Here is a 21,634-nt window from a genome sequence, read left to right as displayed (position 1 = left end):
AATCATAAGGTAAATATTAGTAAATGTTACAGGTAAACAGGTTACTGTAAATGTATCATTCTGACATACACATTTATTAATATAGTCTGTGTATGTAATCCTAGTTGGATGAGTTTGTGGGGCACTCAGATTCCCAACAAGAAGATCAATGCTTAGTTTTGCTTTTAGGATCATTGATTTGTTTTGGTCTCACTCAGTACACTAGCCAACCATCTGGCACCAATACTGTAGACTGCCTGATAACTTATGTCATGGTTCCCTCAAAAGCCAATTGAATAAGAGCTGTCTCAACCATTGTCTCCTATCCACATGTATCCCTGTCCCCACCATTCACTCTGAACTGCCAACAGTACTAGGCTGTATAATACTAACACTACCTCACAGACTGTAGAGTTAATCAAGCGATTGATCAACTGTATGCCTGTGTTTCAATACAGGGGGAGAGAGAGGGTGACAGAGACAGAGACAGAGAGATGGAATGAAACATAGGGGGAGGGGGAATCATCATCCATATGCTTGAGTATTTATTGAAAAGGGAGTGGTCATTTAGGGTTTATTGAAAAAAGTGAGGTTGCTTTTAACAGACATGCGTCTGCGTGTATACAATGTATTGAATTTAAGGCTGGCAGTGCAGTCCCGGTTTATCGATGTGTATGTCTGTGCACCAGTGAAAGGGAATAATGAGATTCTTTATTTGTGAATTGTCACACTGGTCTTATAGACTAGACGTAACATAGTACATGTAAATCCTGGCCACTGAAGTTAGTTTAATATGTTATGTTTGGTATGGTTACATAAGATAGAAGGTTACTTAAGGCAAACATGAAAGGAAGGTCGTTGGGTAGGCGTGTAACGAGAACTTCTAGCAACCCGAAGATTCTATGTTCAGATCTCATCAAGAACAACATAGTATTTGAGCTAATTAGCAACTTAGCATGTTAGCTAACCCTAACCTTAACCCTTTAAACTAACTCCTGAATGTAACCCTAACCCCTAACAACTAGAGCTAGCTAACTAGTGGTGCAGCGGTCGAAGGCACTGTATTGCAGTGCTAGAGGCGTCACTACAGAGCCTGGTTCCATCCCGGGCTGTCTCACAACCGGCAGTGATCAGGAGTCCCATAGAGGTGCGCACAATTGGTCCAGCGTCGTCCTGGTTAGGGTTTGGCCAGTGTAGGCCGTCATTGTAAATAAGAATTTGTTCTTAACTGCCGAATTAAAGTAAAGGTGAAAAAAATGTACACAATAAATTGGAATTCGTAACATATCATACGAATTCGTAGCGGATGATGGACGATGATGATGGACGTCCACAAATTGACACATACCATACAAAATGTAACATATCATACTTCGAGTGTCTCGGATTTGCTTACAGAATAATGTGAAATGCCCTAAAACCACGTTGGAATTGTGCTATTAGAATAGATTGTTATTTTCTGTTAGAAAGCACCCGTTTTGTTTAATTTGTACAGAGTGTGTGGGAGAGAGGAGGGGGGGGGGGGGGGGGGGGGGGCGCCTTTCGCAATCATCGACTTTGAATGTTTCGTGATTAACACGTTGGGACCCGCTGCAAGGAGAACCAGGGATTGGAATGATACTTCTGAAGAGAATTGCCACCATCATCAGCATCTCAAATGAAACAGATGGGACACAGGGTAACTGTGGCATCGATTTATGCATTTGATTAAATCATCACATTTTTGCCGATCATGCCAATTATGCTGTGAAATGGTCACTGTGTGCCAGGATCCTTTTTGATTGGGGAAATATATAGCCTGACTGATATCCGAAATAGATTATTATAGCAGTTATGCTATTGACAATATTCAACAAAGTGGATAAAATTACCACACGATTTGGCGCTGCTGATGCTGCCTTTTGCATCAGTTCGATGTTGCCTGAGTTTGGGCACTGTGCCAGATAGGGGAAATACACTGGATGTGTGCATTAGAAGACTATGGTGTTTTAGCGCGTGTTGAATTCTGTTAGCATATACATTTATGGGAATGTGCGAAAAAATGTCTGAAGCTCATCTACAGTGTGGTTGTTGCGAAGCACTCCGGGGCTCAAGCTGGGCTCGACATTGATAGACTAACCTACGTTTGTAGCTGAAGAGGAGACAAGCAAGCTGATTAATGCTTTACCACCCTGCCTATCAATCAAGCTGTATCAAAAACATATAGCAAGCGTCTTCCTCGCCACCACGATCTTTCCGGATGTCTCTGCAAGACTAGGCAAGTCAGTCAAGTGAGGAATCTGTTGCGCTCGCCGTCCGTGGAGAGCGCGGTTCGAGAGGTAGCCTACCGGAGCCCGTGGAGCTGCGCCCCTTGATCAGCCTACGAGGACGACACTATGTACCAGCTCCCCGCTGATGATGATGGGAGGAATCAATGTTCTCACTAGAAACCTCTTGAGACTAAGCGAACTCTGAGGAGCTCTGCCTGGGCTGCAACAGGACCAGACAGGAGAAAAGAGACCGAGACAGAGCAGACGCTGACTGCGTGCGCCAGGTTGGGCCTGGGTTCTTGCCTGCGCCTGTGGCTCTGGACAGATAAGACAAACCTCCCCTCTTTGGGCATTTGTCTGGACAGGTACATCTTAGCTCTATCCCATCTACACTCTACCAAAGCAACTTTAAGTTGTAGCATCAATTTAGCAGACATTAGTATTTTGGGGTCTGACCCTAAGCCGCATCCCAAAGAGCCTCTCTAGGGGCCAGTTTTGTTAACCAGACTAGGCAGTGGTCACCATGCAGGTCTCTTTTGCCTGCACGGAGCACAACCTGAAGAGCCGCAGTGAGGACCGGCTTTGTGGTCTTCGCACTGCGCCACCCCCTGGGGGAAGCAGTGGGGGAAGTGGTGGAGGGAGCAGCCAAGGGGGTAATGGCAACTACAACACCCAGGGCTCAGCCAAGTCCAGGGAGCAGTCAGGGTCCCGCCCGGTCCCCCAGGGCCATGCCCACATGAAGGAGGCAATAGGGCGCCACAGCAGTATGAAATACAGGTGAGCAGGGGGAGGGAGGGATACGGAGAGAAGTGCTGATTATTTGGGGTGGAGAGTCAAAGGGCATGACAACAGAGTTGGCACAAACAGGTTGGGAGTGTATCTGATTCAATTAGTGTTTTTTTTATGTTGTTCCTGAAGAGTAATGAAGGCTCATGAACCTCTACCTAAACGATGGATGATTATGATGAAGGACTCAGACACTGCTCTCTCTCTCCCTGGAACATGATGGCAGCTCAGGTTACCCCAGAGCACTTCCACTTACCATGAAGGGCCTCTCAGACAGCACCGGCTGCCAGGGGTAACTTCATTGTATTTCAGTTAACACCTGAGTTGTTGTGGACAGTGAGCAGCTGCATGAGGATGACATCATTTATGGGGCTGGGAGTTTTGGTGTTTGTGTCTCTCATGTCTGTTCTTGCATGTATGTGTAAGCTACGGTGAAAATCACAACAGCCTCGTCATATTTAGATGGTTTCCCGAGCATTTATAAACGTTGAATTCATCCAGCTGTGAACGTTATAGTGGGAAGTACAGTACGTACGATGTGCTCCTTTGATAGAATTAGCATCACCAGATACAAACAATAATGGTCTGTTTCTATTGCACATATTGTGATATTGAAATACAGCAGACAGACATCTCTAATCCCTTTTATTCATTCCAGAATCAGATGGAATGGGATAGAATTGAACAGTCTTTATCAGATTGAAAGCTGCCTATACCAGATGATGTAGGAAGGCAGCTATATTCTGGATGGGTAAAGGAACATGCCCCTTAGCTCAATCCTGACACCATTCTCTTCACTCAATTATGTTTTAATTTAAGAGGCAGTTTAAGTAGGGAATGAGGCTCAGGAGGAAATGCCAGTACATAGTGGTTTATTTCATTTATGCATATATTGATTTAATTGGATGGGGAATACTACCCCTGAAGGGGTGACAGGTAGCCTAGCGGTTAAGTGCGTTGGGCCGATAATCAAAGGTCACTGGTTTGAATCCCTGAGCTGACTAGGTGAAAGATCTGTCAATGTGCCCTTGAACAAGGTACCTAACCCTAACTTGCTCTGGATAAGAGCGTCTGCAAAAATGTAAATGGTTCTGTCATAGTTTTTTTTTTGTTTTTATGAGGTTGCAGCCAATAGGCGATGGAATAGTGACAGCCGCTCCAGTTGCCAACGGTAACACCCCTGTGGTGCCTAGTGCCCACAGTTTGTGTTATTTCCAAAAGCAGAAGACTTATTAGTCTGCCTCTACTGGAGCACTCAACTCAAAATTCACCCTGCTGCCACCACCAGGGAACAGTGTCACTAAGCCCCATGTGCAAGGACGATTATCAGAGAGCACTTTATATACATTTCTATAATTATTATTCATCTGAAACATTCTTTTGACCCAAACATTTTGGACACGTGTTACAAGAATCAGTTTGAATATGATCATAGAATATGAAGTCCTTTTCCCACGCTAACTTAAATGGCCAGCGAAGACTAGGCCTTCTCTCCTAAAACAAGCTTAATCAGCATCACTATCACTATCCCCACCATCATAAAGTGACTTTACCTCACACACGTATCCACTATAAGACATGCTCATTTCTCTTCTCGTAAGGAGAACAGCAGACAGTGATGATACTGATTGTAGTGAGCCCCGCTGTGTTGACTGTGTGAGTCTTCTCCTTCTGAGGGAAACAGCTGAGAAAGGGGAGGAGAGGTGGAGGTTGGGGAACTCACAACCTCCCTCCGCCTCCCTTTTCTCTAATTGTTCCTTAACTGCATATTTGAACTCATTAGCCAGAGTATTCATCAGAGCTGAGAGGGATTCCTCTTTGGCAGGTTGCAAAATAGAGGAGAAAAACACATGTACAAGTGTGTATATTAGTGTGTATATTATACACAGGTGGAAATGTTTATTTATTTTTAATAATCTATTTCAAACATGCATATAATACACACTTGTACATGTGTAAAACAGGACAAATTTAAGCTCCCACCAAATTATTATAATTAGAATGATCTATCTATCTATCTATCTATCTATCTATCTATCTATCTATCTATCTATCTATCTATCTATCTATCTATCTATCTATCTATCTATCTATCTATCTATCTATCTATCTATCTATCTATCTATCTATCTATCTATCTATCTATCTATCTATCTATCTATCTATCTATCTATCTATCTATCTATCTATCTATCTATCTATCTATCTATCTATCTATCTATCTATCTATCTATCTGTCTGTCTGTCTGTCTGTCTGTCTGTCTGTCTGTCTGTCTGTCTGTCTGTCTGTCTGTCTGTCTGTCTGTCTGTCTGTCTGTCTGTCTGTCTGTCTGTCTGTCTGTCTGTCTGTCTGTCTGTCTGTCTGTCTGTCTGTCTGTCTGTCTGTCTGTCTGTCTGTCTGTCTGCCTGCCTGCCTGCCTGCCTGCCTGCCTGCCTGCCTGCCTGCCTGCCTGCCTGCCTGCCTGCCTGCCTGCCTGCCTGCCTCTATATTGTTGTCTCTCTCTCTCACTCCTGTCTCCTTTCTAATTCTCTAAATGTTCTCTCTCCCTGTAATCTCTCTTCACCATTCTACCCCTCTCTCCTTTTCCCTGTTACACTCCCTTCCTCTCCTCTTCTCAGTCAACACTTGCGGTGCATTGCAGCATTCTCTGCACGGTAGTCTTGAGAATCTGTTGTGTGTATGTGTGTCTTTGTATAAATGTGTGTGTTTTATATTTGTTTTCATATAGAACATCAGTAGGTGTAGATGTTGTATGAGAGTATGCATGCATTAGTATGTATGAACATAAAGGCTTGTTTGTATTATGTGTGTGTGTGTGTGTGTGTGTGTGTGTGTGTGTGTGTGTGTGTGTGTGTGTGTGTGTGTGTGTGTGTGTGTGTGTGTGTGTGTGTGTGTGTGTGCGACACATCTTCATGTGTTAAACCACTCCTTTGGGTGATGTTTAAGCAATGCAGTGTACATGTATATTTACATACTCTGTCTGTCCAGTTTGAGGTGAAACTCCCCTGTCTTGTTGCATGTTCCAGTTCTCTGAGTCTTGGTGTGAGTTGGAGCAAAATGGTTCTTCGGCTGTCACCATAGGAGAACCGTTTTTGATTCCAGGTAGAACCATTTTGGTTCCAGGTAGAACCCTCTGTGGAAAGTGTTCTACATGGAACCCAAAAGGGTTCTAACTGGAACCAAAAGGGTTCTACCTTGAACCAAAAAGGGTTGCAAAGGGTCCTCCTATGGGGACAGCTGAAGAACCCTTTTAGGTTTTAGATAGCTCCTTTTCTTCTGAGTGTAGTTTGAGGGAAGCCTCCAGGACCTGGTTTCCCATAGCGATGGAACTTAGGCTTACTAGTGTCTTTAACAATGCATGCCGAAGATGTAACATGTGTTTCCCAAAACATCACACAGAGAGAACAGTGTGTCGTTGGAGCATGTGTCGATACTGATAGGATCAAAAGAAAGACAGCGCTGTTCTCGGATCAGCTTTCTCAATTTAAATCTTACCTTGACATTAGAATTATTTCACAATACTGAAGACGAATCAGCAAGAGATGTTACCACATATGGCTTCAACAATTGAGGCAGCTTTTTCTAATAAATTCTTACCCAATTAAAATGCACAAAATCACAGATTTGGCACGTCATTGTGCATGTTAGGCTACACATCATGAAATATATTGAGACAAATTACAGACGGTAGACCACAAGTAGCAAAATAGAATTGATTGAACATTACATTTATTTCGATATGAATTAAATGGGCCTATAGCTTACAGTAGACTATTTATATTTGAATGCGGTCATCTCGGTTTTCATTTGAAACGTCTTTTTATATGTGGCTTGTTTGTATCAATTGCAAAGACAATGGCAACTTTGTTCTGAAGTTATTGATGGTCACAGAGAGACAGATAAACCATATGATTCTATGTTTAGCAGAGATCTTCTGTGTATAAAGTGACGCGGGAGGGCAAAAATGCATCTAACGAAGCACTTAGCTGTTCTACGAGTGGTCTGAGGCAGGCTGCTGAATGTTTTCAAGAGCAACGCTAATAATGATGGTTTCAGCTCGGAGAGTTAACAATGCTCCTACAAAGGTTCTAAGAAGTGCTAAGCATTAAGATGCTTTCAGGAAACCCGGGCCCAGGATTAGAAGAACAAGGTCAGGGTAGGGTTGTTAGGAGAAGGTTGTGTGGAGACCAGCTCACAGTCCAGCTCACAGACCAACACACAGACCAGCTCACAGACCAACACACAGACCAACACACAGACCAGCTCACAGACCAACACACAAACCAGCTCACAGACCAGCTCACAGTCCAGCTCGCAGACCAACACACAGACCAGCTCACAGACCAGCTCCCAGACCAGCACACATACCAGCTCACAGACCAGCTCAGCCCAGCTCACAGACCAGCTCACAGACCAGCTCAGACACCAGCTCACAGACCAGCTCACAGACCAAAACAAAGACCAGCTCACAGACCAGCTCACAGTCTAGCTCACAGACCAACACACAGACCAGCTCACAGACCAGCTCACAGACCAGCTCAGACACCAGCTCACAGACCACCACACAGACCAGCTCAGAGACCAGCCCACAGACCAGCTCACAGACCAGCTCAGAGACCAACACACAGACCAGCTCACAGTCCAGCTCACAGACCAACACACAGACCAGCTCACAGACCAGCTCAGACCAGCTCACAGACCAACACACAGACCAACACACCGACCAGCTCAGAGACCAGCTCACAGACCAACACACAGACCAGCTCAGACACCAGCTCAGACCAGCTCACAGACCAGCTCACACACCAGCTCAGACACCAGCTCACAGACCAGCTCAGAGACCAGCTGACAGACCAGCTCAGAGACCAACACACAGACCAGCTCAGAGACCAGCTCACAGACCAACACGCAGACCAGCTCACAGACCAGCTCACAGACCAGCTCACATGTACGCATGTTTTATGCTCATATACTGTAGTATAAACTGTAGTATGTACTGTAGGCTATATACTGTATTATGTACTGTAGTATGTACTGTAGGCTATATACTGTATTATATACTGTAGTACAGACAAGCTCACAGAACAACACACAGACCAGCTCAGACACCAGCTCAGACCAGCTCACAGACCAGCTCAGGCTATATAATGCCACATGTACTGTAGTATGTACTGCAATATATACTGTAGTACGTAATATAGTATGTAATGTAGGCTATATACAGTAGTATGTCAAATCAAATCAAATCACATTTATTTGTCACATACACATGGTTAGCAGATGTTAATGCGATTGTAGCGAAATTCTTGTGCTTCTAGTTCCGACAATGAGGTAATAACCAACGAGTAATCTAACCTAACAATTCCACAACTGCTACCTTATACACACAAGTGTAAAGGGATAAAGAATATGTACATAAAGATATATGAATGAGTGATGGTACACAACGGCATAGGCAAGATGCAGTAGATGGTATAGAGTACAGTATATACATATGAGATGAGTAATGTAGGGTATGTAAACAAAGTGGCATAGTTTAAAGTGGCTAGTGATACATGTATTACATAAAGATGCAGTCGATGATATAGAGTACAGTATATACATATACATATGAGATTAGTAATGTAGGGTATGTAAACATTATATTAAGTAGCATGTGTACTGTAGTATGTACTGTAGGCTATATACTGTAGTGTATACTGTAGTATGTGCTGTAGTATGTACTGTAGGGTATATACTGTAGTATGTACTGTAGGCTATATACTATAGTATGTACTGCAATATGTACTGTAGGCTATACACTGTAGTATGTTCTGCTGTACGTACTGCAGGCTATGTGCGTTTATGTGTGTACTGTATGTTTATTTGTGTATGTTTTGTTTCTCCTTGTGCTTTTTTCTTTCTGTTAGCGCGTGTGTGTGTGTGTGTGTGTGTGTGTGTGTGTGTGTGTGTGTGTGTGTGTGTGTGTGTATGTGTGTGTGTGTGTGTGTGTGTGTGTGTGTGTGTGTGTGTGTGTGTGTGTGTGTGTGTGTGTGTGTCTGTGTGTGTATGTGTGTGTGTGTGTGTGCCTATAGTCCCCCACAGACTGACAGACAGCAGCTTTGTGGATCACAACACTGCAGACGGAGGAGGGGGGGTAGTTGTCACACATACTGACAATGACAGTGACACTCCATCACCCTGAACCCAATATAATAATAAGAATAATATTAATAATATGAATATGAACAATGTATATGAATATTGATAATAAGTGTGTTTTGCATATCTAGCAGTGGCAGCTCTAATTCATACATGCCCCTCTGTTTGTGTGTTTGTCTCTCTGACTGTCTCAGGGACAGATATTAACTTGACTTCAACTCTCAAAGTGACATTGATGCATGATATACGCTAAAGGCTCCAGCCTCAGTTTGTGTTCTCCAAAGAAATTTGAGGATATAATTAAGCAAGCATATTGAGCTACACACTGAGAAAAAAAGGTGCTATCTATAGCCTAAAAGGGTTCTTCGGCTGTCCCCATAGGAGAACCCTTTGAAGAACCCTTTTGGGTTCCATTTAGAACCCTTTCCACGGAGGATTCTACTGTACATGGAACCCAAAAGGGTTCAACCTGGATTCCAAAAGGGTTCTCCTATGAGGACAGCGGAATAACACTTTTTTCTAAGAGCGTAGGTACATGGGAGCTGTAAAAACATAAGCTTTCAGGAAAGGCTTGAGATTTTGTGTAGATATCAGCTAAATTGTAATATATCTGTGTTGATGTGGTCAGTATGTTGTGATTTGAATCCCTGTCAGTGTTGAAAGTGAGAGCTAGACTGTTGCCCAGAGGCTGGATTATTTTGGGGAAATAGAATGACTAATGTAATTTACAAAAAAGTACTCCATCCTCTCCTTGCAGATACATCTACATTGGATCAATTACACATGCGTTATTTCTTGAGAGTACATGTGACAGGCACACAAACACACAACATGCCTATGTACGTACACACACAAGGGCACACAAAAGCACAATTCCAAAAATAGCTGGCCAGGCAAATAACAATAGAGCAGGGAAAATAAAGCAGCTCTCGTCTGCCTCGATCTAAACGCTCTGACAGTCTGTCTCTTTCGATAGAGCTATTTGTAGCGGACGCAGACAGACAGGCAGATAGACAGGTGTACAGACAGGCATGGAGGTAGACAGGTATACAGGCAGACAGACAGGCAGGCGGGCTGGCAGATAGGCAGGCAGATAGGTAGACAGGCAGATTGGTAGACAGGCAGGCAGGTAGACAGACAGACAGACAGTTTGACAGGCAGGTAGATAGGCATTCAGACAGGCAGGCAGATAGACAGACAGACAGCGAGGTAGACAGGCAGGTAGACAGGTAAACAGAAAGACAGGCAGATAGCCAGGCAGACAGGTAGACAGACGGTCAGATAGAGAGGCAGGTAAACAGGCAGGTAAACAGGCAGGTAGACAGGCAGGTAGACAGGCAGACAGGTAGATAGGCGAGGCGCTGGAGATGAAGACAGTGAGCAGCAATGAGTTCTGCTGCAATTCTACTGCCTTCCCAGCTGGCTCCTCGGCTAATTAGAATGGAGGAGAGCGCCAGCAAAGGAGGGGAGTAGGAGGAGGAGGGCAGGGATGAAGCCCGCAGAATTTCAGTGGCACATGCTTGCATGACCAGGGCTCACTGCAGCTCTCTGATTCCAGTTATATCCTTCCCTTCAACAATCAGCTTTCTGGTAATCAGATGTGGCATGCCCAGCACTGGACTCCAACCATATAAACAATTTCAGTCAACCCATGTGGAAATGAGAATGTTATTATGGATATACAAGTATATACTGTACAGCTTTATCTGGTGTAGGGGTTAAACCACCCAGTGCCAAGTACACTATATTACACTGAACTGTTGATGTGAGAAGGGTAGAGGTCACCTGTTCAACAGGGGCCGTCTGGGTACTCAGGCGATAATCACTGCCAGAAATACACTCACTTATCCAGATTGATAAAGCAGTGTTATTCAGAATGCGTATCTGCAGATTGTGTTGTAAAATTTAGTTGAGAGGTGTAGGCTTTGAACCTAGTTATTTAGGAACCTCATTCTGTGACTTCGTACTATGCTAGAAAGCACAAGAAGTGCAAACGTAGGTAGATTTTGGGGTAATGGTATACTGTACATCTTTGTCATGTCCCTAAGAAAGGGTTCATAACTCTTATTGTCATCGGGTAGGGAACTGTGGATCTGTCTCCGTTCATTCGTACGTTAGTCACACGCGATATCTCAGAAAGAACTGGGATGATTTTGATGAAACTTGATGGTGAATGATGCGTCTTGCCATAGAGATCGGGCATTTACAAAGTTACACTGATTACACACGCGATATCTCAATTGGCCCATGGGGGGGAGGAGGGCTGCATAATTTGTGGGGGATGACATGTTTACTGTTGCCTTGTTTTCTCTTCCCTGACCCCTGTCTTTCTCAGGAACCTGGGGAAGTCTGGTCTGCGTGTGTCCTGCTTAGGGCTGGGTGGGTACAAAATAAATGGACCAGAAAAATATGCATTAGAGACTCCCTGAGCAATGTAACAGAACTGATAACAATATGCATTAGACTCCCTGAGCAATGTAACAGAACTGTCTCTCACCATCTGTCTACCTGTCTGTCTGTCTCTCTGTCTGTCTGACCGTAGGCACCTGGGTGACATTTGGATCACAGATATCTGACGAGGTGAGTTATGTAACAATGTTTTGGGACACCCTGTTTAATTACTGCAGTGTGCTAAACCAGCGTCACACAGAGTGTTTCTTGGTCTTAAACAAATCTACTTTGAAACAAAAGCACACACCTCACACACATGGTTATGGGCTTAACAAAAAGAGGACACCTGTACCATGTCACATATTTTGAGTTTGCATCCCAATATTACACTTTATATACATAGCTGAAATATAACAAAACTGTTTGACTTTGTTTTTTTCTAATAATCTTTATGAATTATGTAATTATAAAAAATAGTAATAACATTCCACCCATGAGGCCAAAGAGAGCGTTTTTGGTCATTGACTGCAGGAAAGGGCTACCCCATTCTGAGGCTGCACCTTTTTGACCTCTCAGTCTCTCTATCACAATGTTAGTGTCTATGTCTGTCTCACTCTCTCTCAGTCCCAGTCTCTCTCTCTTTCTCTCTCAGTCTCTCTCTGTCCACTGTCTCTTTCTCAGTCCCAGTCTCTCTCTCAGTCTCTCTCTGTCCACTGTCTCTCCCTCAGTTTCTCTCCCTCAGTGTCTGTCTCTTTGTCCCCTCAGATGGCTGAGAACCTGATGACCATTGCCTATGAGGCCGGGGTGAACCTCTTTGACACAGCAGAGGTGTATGCCTCCGGCAGGTCAGCTTTTCACACCTCCTTTCACTGCTCTCTTCTATTCCTTATCTTTGTCTGTATACACTTCCTGCCTCTGTCTATCACTCCACCTCTTTCTGTCAATCTTTCTGTCTCCCCACTGATTTTTATTCCATCACATCTTCTCTCCACAGGGCTGAAATCACCCTAGGGAACATCGTCAAGAAGAAAAGATGGAGGTGATATTACTCATATTTCTAATGTGACTCATGTGGATAGGAATAGCTGTCTGTCTAACTATATTACATCATAAATATTTTTCTGTGAACTTTGCTTTTCACATTTATTAAGAACAGACAGACCTTTTTTTTTAAATATGATAGATTGTTTGAATAAATAGATGGTTTATTTTCATACTTGTTTTATTATTGCTGGTTCTGTTGGCACTTTTTCAAATGCTTTTAGTTTCTCTGTGGTTGACATCAAATTACTATGTGATGAAAAGATAGTCTATTTCCTTGTCCCCTCTAACCTCTCCTCCCATTTCTTTGGCAGGCGTTCTAGTTATGTTGTGACAACCAAGATCTATTGGGGAGGGCAGTAAGTATCCTGGGAAAAAGATGCCAGATATAACAGTCATAAGTTCTTCATTGTTCTGACAAAGTGACTCTGTATTGTTGCTGTCACTCAGGGCAGAGACAGAAAGGGGACTCTCCAGAAAGCACATCATTGAAGGTAGAGTCAAATTGACTTATAATAGGATACAGTGGCAATAGTGATTATGAAGATGATGACGATAATGATGTGAATGATGAGGATGATGACCATACTGATGAAGATGATGATGTGAATGATGATGCCCATTACGTTGCAGGTTTGAGAGGATCCCTGTCCAGACTCCAGTTAGATTATGTGGACATTGTCTTTGCCAACCGGAATGACGTCAACAGCCCTATGGAAGGTCAGTCATAGTCACACCAGTCCTTCGACTTTATTGTCCATCTGTTACAACGGAAATGTGTCTTCTGCTCTGCTCACAAGCCTTTGTAGCGTTTATTACTGAATGCACTCGTTATAAAGTGTCTTAATGTTTACATTCTAAGCATGCAATATCTTTGTTGCAGTATGTTTATTACCCCCGTGTAACAAGTTGGTTTATGTTATTTGCAGAGATTGTCCGGGCCATGACCTTTGTAATAAATCAGGGCATGGCAATGTACTGGGGCACCTCTCGCTGGAGTGCCATGGAGATCATGGTTAGTCCCCTGTTATTGCTCCCTGTTACCTAATACATTCCAGTCAACCTGCTCTTGTCAGTCAATGACGTAAGGCCATGGGTTCTCTGTGGTGATGGTGTTATTCTGTTTCCCTGCCACCAGGAGGCGTACTCAGTGGCGCGTCAGTTCAACCTGATCCCACCTGTATGTGAGCAGGCTGAGTATCACTACTTCCAGAGGGACAAGGTGGAGGTGCAGCTCCCTGAACTCTACCACAAGATAGGTCAGTCATCCACACTCACACAGCCCAGAGAACAGCACCGGATGTCCTCTCAACAGGATCTCTCTGTCTCCCTCTCTTGTCTAGGTGTAGGGGCAATGACCTGGTCTCCTCTTGCATGTGGACTGATCACAGGGAAGTACAGTGAGGGTGTACCTGACATCTCCAGGGCTAATATGAAAGTGAGTTCTCCAGACAAAATAAACATGTTTTTAATTAGTGGATGTGTGTTTTCTATTTAATTAGAGTTCTGTAGGTGCTCCCCGACTGTGTGTCTATTAGGCCTACAACCGTGCATGACACCGTTAAATATTTCCGGGTTTGTTCCATCTAATATTGGTGCAGGGTTACCAGTGGCTGAAGGAGCGTGTCAACAGTGAGGAGGGACGCAACCAGCTGGCCAAGATTAAAGAGCTCCACCTAATGGCCGACAGACTGGGCTGCACCGCCGCACAGCTAGCCATCGGTATGGTGTGTGTTTGTGTATGCGTGTGTGTATGTGACTCTGAGTGTGATTGTGTGTGTATGTGTGCGTGTGTGCGTGTGTGCATGTGTCTGTGTGTTAATTGTTTTGTCCATCTCTGTTATCTTATGACTGTCTGACACTCAGAGGCTGCGTTTAAACAGGCAGACGAATTCTGATATTTTTTTCACTTAATGGTCTTTTGACCAATCAGATCAGCTCTGAAAAAGATCTGATGTGAAAGAAAATATCAGAATTGGGATAAACGTAGCCTAACATACTGTTTAGAATTTTTTTCAATGAATTAAAAAGGATGTGTCAATCTGCCACATCCACACAGCCTCCATCTCTAAGCTGTGTTCTCTGTGTTCTCTCCCTCTTTTCTGTCCTCTCAGCCTGGTGTCTGCGCAGTGAGGGAGTGAGCTCAGTGCTGATGGGTGTCTCCAACACTGACCAGCTGGTGGAAAACCTGGGTGCCCTTAGGGTAACCACCCTCCCCTCAACATCACACCATCTTGATGTTACACTGCAATGCACACTCAATCAGAGCTCATCAAACTAATGACATTGTCGTGATATAAGCATACCTGCATATACATTAATATACAGTGGGGAGAACAAGTATTTGATACACTGCCGATTTTGCAGGTTTTCCTACTTACAAAGCATATAGAGGTCTGTAATTTTTATCATAGGTAAACTTCAACTGTGAAAGACGGAATCTAAAACAAAAATGCAGAAAATCACATTGTTTGATTTTTAAGTAATTCATTTGCATTTTATTGCATGACATAAGTATTTGATACATCAGAAAATCAGAACTTAATATTTGGTACAGAAACCTTTGTTTGCAATTACAGAGATCATACGTTTCCTGTAGTTCGTGACCAGGTTTGCACACACTGCAGCAGGGATTTTGGCCCACTCCTCCATACAGACCTTCTCCAGATCCTTCAGGTTTCGGGGCTGTTGCTGGGCAATACGGACTTTCAGCTCCCTCCAAAGATTTTCTATTGGGTTCAGGTCTTGAGACTGGCTTGGCCACTCCAGGACCTTGAGATGTTGCCCTGGCTGTGTGTTTCAGGTCGTTGTCATGCTGGAAGACCCAGCCACGGCCCATCTTCAATGATCTTACTGAGGGAAGGAGGTTGTTAGCCCATCCATCCTCCCCTCAATACGGTGCAGTCGTCCTGTCCCCTTTGCAGAAAAGCATCCCCAAAGAATGATGTTTCCACCTCCATGCTTCACTGTTGGGATGGTGTTCTTGGGGTTGAACTCAACCTTCTTCTTCCTCCAAACACGGCGAGTGAAGTTAAGACCAAAAAGCTCTCTTTTTGTCTCATCAGACCACATGACCTTCTCCCATCCCTCCTCTGGATCATCCAGATGGTCTTTGGCAAACTTCAGACAGGCCTGGACAAGCGCTGGCTTGAGCAGAGGGACCTTGCGTGCGCTGCAGGATTTTAATCCATGACGGCGTAGTGTGTTACTAATGGTTTTCTTTGAGACTGTGGTCCCAGCTCTCTTCAGGTCATTGACCAGGTCCTGCCGCGTAGTTCTGGGCTGATCCCTCACCTTCCTCATGATCATTGATGCCCCACGAGGTGAGATCTTGCATGGAGCCCCAGACTGAGAGTGATTGACCGTCATCTTGAACTTCTTCCATTTTCTAATAATTGCGCCAACAGTTGTTGCCTTCTTACCAAGCTGCTTGCCTATTGTCCTGTAGCCCATCCCTGCCTTGTGCAGGTCTACAATTTTATCCCTGATGTCCTTACACAGCTCTTGTCACGGCTTTCTTCTGTTGAAGGAGAGGCGGACCAAAACGCAACGTGGTTATTTAGATACATCTTTAATCAAGATGAAAATAGAACAATATACAAAAACAAGAAACGTGAAAAACCGAAAACAGTCCTATCTGGTGTAACAAACACAAAGACAGGAACAATCACCCACAAAACCCAACACCAAACAGGCTACCTAAATATGGTTCCCAATCACAGAAACAGACAAACAAGACATCCAACATAGAATGCCCACTCAGATCACACCCTGACCAAACAAAACATAGAACATACAAAGCAAACTATGGTCAGGGTGTGACAGCTCTCTGGTCTTGGCCATTGTGGAGAGGTTGGAGTCTGTTTGATTGAGTGTGTGGACAGTTGTCTTTTCTACAGGTAACATGTAAAAAAAGGTGCAGTTCATACAGGTAATGAGTGGAGAACAGGGGGGCTTCTTAAAGAAAAACTAACAGGTCTGTGAGAGCCAGAATTCTTACTGGTTGGTAGGTGATCAAATACTTATGTCATGCAATAAAATGCAAATTAATTACTTAAAAATCATACAATGTGATTTTCTGGATTTTTGTTTTAGATTCCGTCTCTCACAGTTGAAGTGTACATATGTGCAGTGTATCAAATACTTGTTCTCCCCACTGTATATATATTTATGATTTTTAAAAATGTAAAAAATTGAGGCATTCTTATTAATGTCACTTAAAATTCCATTCTAGATTGCGCAAACAAGCAAGCAATCACCAAATCATTATGTCCTAGTCCTAAACTGACATGCCATGTTATGCCTGCAGCTTATTTCACAGATGACTCCTCAGACCGTGGCTGAGATTGACTCACTCTTGGGAAACAAGCCCCACTCTAAGAAAGAGTCGCGAGCATGAAGAGGAAACGATGGAGCCAAAGACAATCAGAGAAAGATGAAGAACAGCCGAGGAACATCGCTCTTTCATCATCCAGTATAATCAAAAACTTGCATGTCCTCAGTAACATTTTGCTTCAAGAATTTGCGCATATCCATTTTGCGCATTGCATTGTACCATGTATGAAAAAAGGAAATATTTTAACGTGCAAAAACAAAGATTATAAACTGGGTGGTTTGAACCCTGAATGCGGATTGTCTGAAAGCCGTGGTATATCAGACCGTATACATCAGGTATGACAAAACGTTTATTTTTACTGCTCTAATTATGTTGGTTACCAGTTTATAATAGCAGTAAGGCACCTCGGGGGTTTGGGGTATATTGCAAATATACCACGGCTAAGAGCTGTGTCCAGGCAATCTGTGTTGCGTTGTGCATAAGAACAGCCCATAGCAATGGTATATTGGCCATATACCACACCCCCTCTGTGCCTTATTGCTTAATTAGATCATATATATTACAGATCCCTCACTGACTGATCATGTCCACAAACAGGGGGTGAGGCCAAAGCATGGAGCATTAGGTTTCTGTCTTCCAGAGAGGCCAATGAGGGCAAAGTTGGAGATGGAGAGAGATGGTGGTTGAATGAAGGAGGCGCTGCACTCTACTTTATCAAACATGATGGTGTTATCAATGAAAGGAGAACTCTTTGATGCCATGAAGCAACATGAGGCTCAGCTCTCTCACTGAATGTGTGACCAGCGCTACCATAGGACACTCTTTCTCTGCAGCTGCCTCTGAGTCCGCAGAATGCCTAGTACCCAGCAGAAAGCCAAAGGTTAGCATCACCTCGTCATCTCCGTATGTGACTGGCCTGTCACTCTATGTCCTTTAACAGCAGTTTCTTCCTTTTTATCTTCTCTGTGTGTAAACTGTGCACATGTCCCTTTAAGAGAGACCAGCCCAAGCAGGGTGTAAATGTGGCATGGCTTTAGTTATTTGTGCAGATTTGCAGTGCCCCTGTAAGCAGTCTTTTTGCACTAGCAGGTGGGATGGGCTGATCCAGGCTCTGCACTGGCAGGCACATCGTGGAGCTTCGCTTTATTCACTGTTTGCAGCCCGCTGACATAGTCTGTGTCCATGTGATGTGTATTGTCCTCCATATCAAACCATTTCTGCGTCAATGACAATTAAAACCAAGGCTTTCCCTGCTTGTTTGGAAGAACCTCTACTCCTTCATTAAAGACTGGAGTGTGGACTCCGTAATGAGAGGCACAGTAGATCATTCCTACTCAGCCTGAGACACAGGGTAGAACCCACTGTGGTAAACTCGCAGTCTTTTAATGTGTTTATGTTGCTTTGTTTTAGCAACAAAAACATTTAAATGAGGCCAGATAACATGCAAATCATAACCTTTACATCAACAATTCCGCTGTCCTCAAAGTGCAATGTTCACCCCATAATATTGTCTGTGTTCAGTCTCACTGAGACTGAGTCAGACAGAGAGATTGGTAGCAGAGTGATGTCAAGTCCCACTGGGCAAAAACTGGTTGAATCAACGTTGTAATTTCCAAAATAATCAATGTGATGATGTTGAATCAACGTGGAAAACTGATTGGATTTGTAAAAAGTCATCAATGTCGGGGAATGTCGTCTTTTTTTCACCCAACCTTTAACCTCAATCCAATGACAGGGTGCCATTGTTGTTGATGATTTAAACTTGAATTCACACTATTTGACAACTCAACCAAATGCAACTCAAAACTAGACGTTGAACTGACGTCTGTGCCCAGTGGGGTGTTTGAATTGATGAGACTATCATTTTAGACATAGGAAGTTAGGAACTCTTTTAGCAGTGGACAAATGATGGGTGAGCACACTGACATACAACAAAACAGAAACACATGTACACACTCACTTACACTGTCATCAGCCTGTGAAAAGATATTTCTATATGTTGCAAAAGATGCAAATAAATGCACAGGACCTAAGGTCGATCAGGATTTAGACTGGTGGGAGGTGTTATATTTGGGGGCAGGGACATAAATGATGATTCTGTGTCACGGCCGTTGAAAGAACTGGACCAAGGTGCAGCGTGGTGAGCCTACATATTATTTTTATTAGAAAAGATGCCGAACAAAACAATAAACACTACACCACAAACCATGCCACCAAAGGCTATGTGCCATAAACAAGGTCAACTTCCCACAAAGACGGGTGGGAAAAAGGGCTACCTAAGTATGGTTCTCAATCAGAGACAACGATAGACAGCTGTCCCTGATTGAGAACCCTACATGGCCAAAACATAGAAATACAAATAATAGAACATAGAATACCCACCCCAAATCACACCCTGACCAAACCAAATAGAGACATAAAAAGGGTCTCTAAGGTCAGGGAGTGACATTCTGACTGATTGAGATTTAGACTGTTGTTTTGGAAGCAGATTATATTGTGTATTTTATTGGACAGCTTGGACACACAGCTGCTTAGCATATTTCTGTAGCTCATTGTAGTTTTTCTTTCAAACCAAATATAAATATTGTCGAAACTCTCCCAATTTTATTATATATTTCTGTCAATTTTCGTCACTATTTAACATCTGTTAATTACATGTAGATATTACCCCCAGTATCAGGATTTACTCCTGCTATGTGAACCTGTCATGTAAACCCTTGGTTTGTGATAAGGCTCAGGGAATACTCCAGGGCACTAGTGAATTTGGAATGAGAGAGATTTGTTCCACCATTGTTATCCCCCTGTCATTACTGATGAGTGTTCCCGGTGCTTTTCGATACTTGTCTGTTTATGTTTTAATCCCTGGTGTATGTAAATACTTTACTGTTATTCATTGAAATATGTTGAATTCATGTGAAGATTCTGAAGTGAGCAAATGACAGATCCAACCAGCTTGACATGTGGTTTTGTTCTGTGTTTCTGTACCGTTATTAACAGAATCTAAGTTGAACTGAAAATCAACTACCCAATGAACATAAATGCCTAGACTATAACTTGCCTGCATAACTTATATTTTACTGTCTTGAAACAAAGAAAAGTAAACAAAAAAAGAGAGAAAGAACCCCTGTTTTGAATGTATTATGCTCGCCCTTAAAATATCAGAGAAAATGATATCTCATATAACTCCTATGTCTTTTGTAGGTGGCCATGCAAACAGATATACAAATCAAATCAAATTTTATTTGTCACATACACATGGTTAGCAGATGTTAATGCGAGTGTAGCGAAATGCTTGTGCTTCTAGTTCCGACAATGCAGTAATAACCAACAAGTAATCTAACTAACAATTCCAAAACTACTGTCTTATACACAGTGTAAGGGGATAAAGAATATGTACATAAGGATATATGAATGAGTGATGGTACAGAGCAGCATAGGCAAGATACAGTATATGGTATCGAGTACAGTATATACATATGAGATGAGTATGTAAACAAAGTGGCATAGTTAAAGTGGCTAGTGATACATGTATTACATAAGGATGCAGTCGATGATATAGAGTACAGTATATACGTATGCATATGAGATTAATAATGTAGGGTAAGTAACATTATATAAGGTAGCATTGTTTAAAGTGGCTAGTGATATATTTACATCATTTCCCATCAATTCCCATTATTAAAGTGGCTGGAGTTGAGTCAGTGTCAGTGACAGTGTGTTGGCAGCAGCCACTCAATGTTAGTGGTGGCTGTTTAACAGTCTGATGGCCTTGAGATAGAAGCTGTTTTTCAGTCTCTCGGTCCCAGCTTTGATGCACCTGTACTGACCTCGCCTTCTGGATGATAGCGGGGTGAACAGGCAGTGGCTCGGGTGGTTGATGTCCTTGATGATCTTTATGGCCTTCCTGTAACATCGGGTGGTGTAGGTGTCCTGGAGGGCAGGTAGTTTGCCCCCGGTGATGCGTTGTGCAGACCTCACTACCCTCTGGAGAGCCTTACGGTTGAGGGCGGAGCAGTTGCCATACCAGGCGGTGATACAGCCCGCCAGGATGCTCTCGATTGTGCATCTGTAGAAGTTTGTGAGTGCTTTTGGTAACAAGCCGAATTTCTTCAGCCTCCTGAGGTTGAAGAGGCGCTGCTGCGCCTTCTTCACGATGCTGTCTGTGTGAGTGGACCAATTCAGTTTGTCTGTGATGTGTATGCCGAGGAACTTAAAACTTGCTACTGGCAGCTTGGCAGGGCCACACACACACACGTCACACACACACAGTAGATTTCATGGTCTGTCTGCCTTCCGACTATTGTGAAAATTAAGATAAATATTTTTCATTTATTTTAAATAATATCAAGCTTCCGTACTGTATATCCATGTTCCCACAATAACCATTAAATGGCTAAAGTGTTTTACAATATTACATTCTTTAACAGGGAAGAGCAGTATTTCAATGACAGGTAATGTTGATAGTTATTTCATGCTACAAACAGGTTATAGAAAATATTCTAGTGGCTTTCTATTAATGCATCCCTTACACTGTATGCATCAAATCTGATGTTATTTACATACTCATCGCACACAGTCACTCATTGAGCGATCTGGTTATCAATTTGTGTGTGAGCAGAAAGAAAACAAGGTGGTTTACATTTAGCAGACAGCCTTGTGTAAGGGGAACGTCAAGATAATCATTACCCTGGCAGCAGTGGACAGGGGTAT

At 43.1% G+C, this 21,634-nt stretch overlaps 1 protein-coding gene across 1 annotated transcript; it reads left to right on the top strand.

Annotated features, from left to right (window-relative positions):
• The first annotated feature begins 1,524 nt into the window (after positions 1–1,524).
• LOC109874200 (voltage-gated potassium channel subunit beta-3) lies at positions 1,525–20,097 on the top strand. The gene is made up of 14 exons (XM_020466017.2): positions 1,525–3,005; positions 11,492–11,535; positions 11,699–11,736; positions 12,313–12,392; positions 12,542–12,586; positions 12,903–12,947; positions 13,039–13,082; positions 13,222–13,308; positions 13,518–13,603; positions 13,727–13,847; positions 13,932–14,026; positions 14,190–14,310; positions 14,703–14,791; positions 16,898–20,097. Exons 1-14 carry the CDS (start codon positions 2,752–2,754, stop codon positions 16,985–16,987), a joined length of 1,239 nt encoding a protein of 412 aa, XP_020321606.1. The 5' UTR covers positions 1,525–2,751; the 3' UTR covers positions 16,988–20,097.
• Positions 20,098–21,634: the final 1,537 nt, after the last annotated feature.

The sequence above is a fragment of the Oncorhynchus kisutch genome, linkage group LG29 (assembly GCF_002021735.2).
Source record: "Oncorhynchus kisutch isolate 150728-3 linkage group LG29, Okis_V2, whole genome shotgun sequence".
Taxonomy (NCBI): Eukaryota; Metazoa; Chordata; class Actinopteri; order Salmoniformes; family Salmonidae; genus Oncorhynchus; species Oncorhynchus kisutch.
This window is presented reverse-complemented; position numbering and strand designations above follow the sequence as displayed.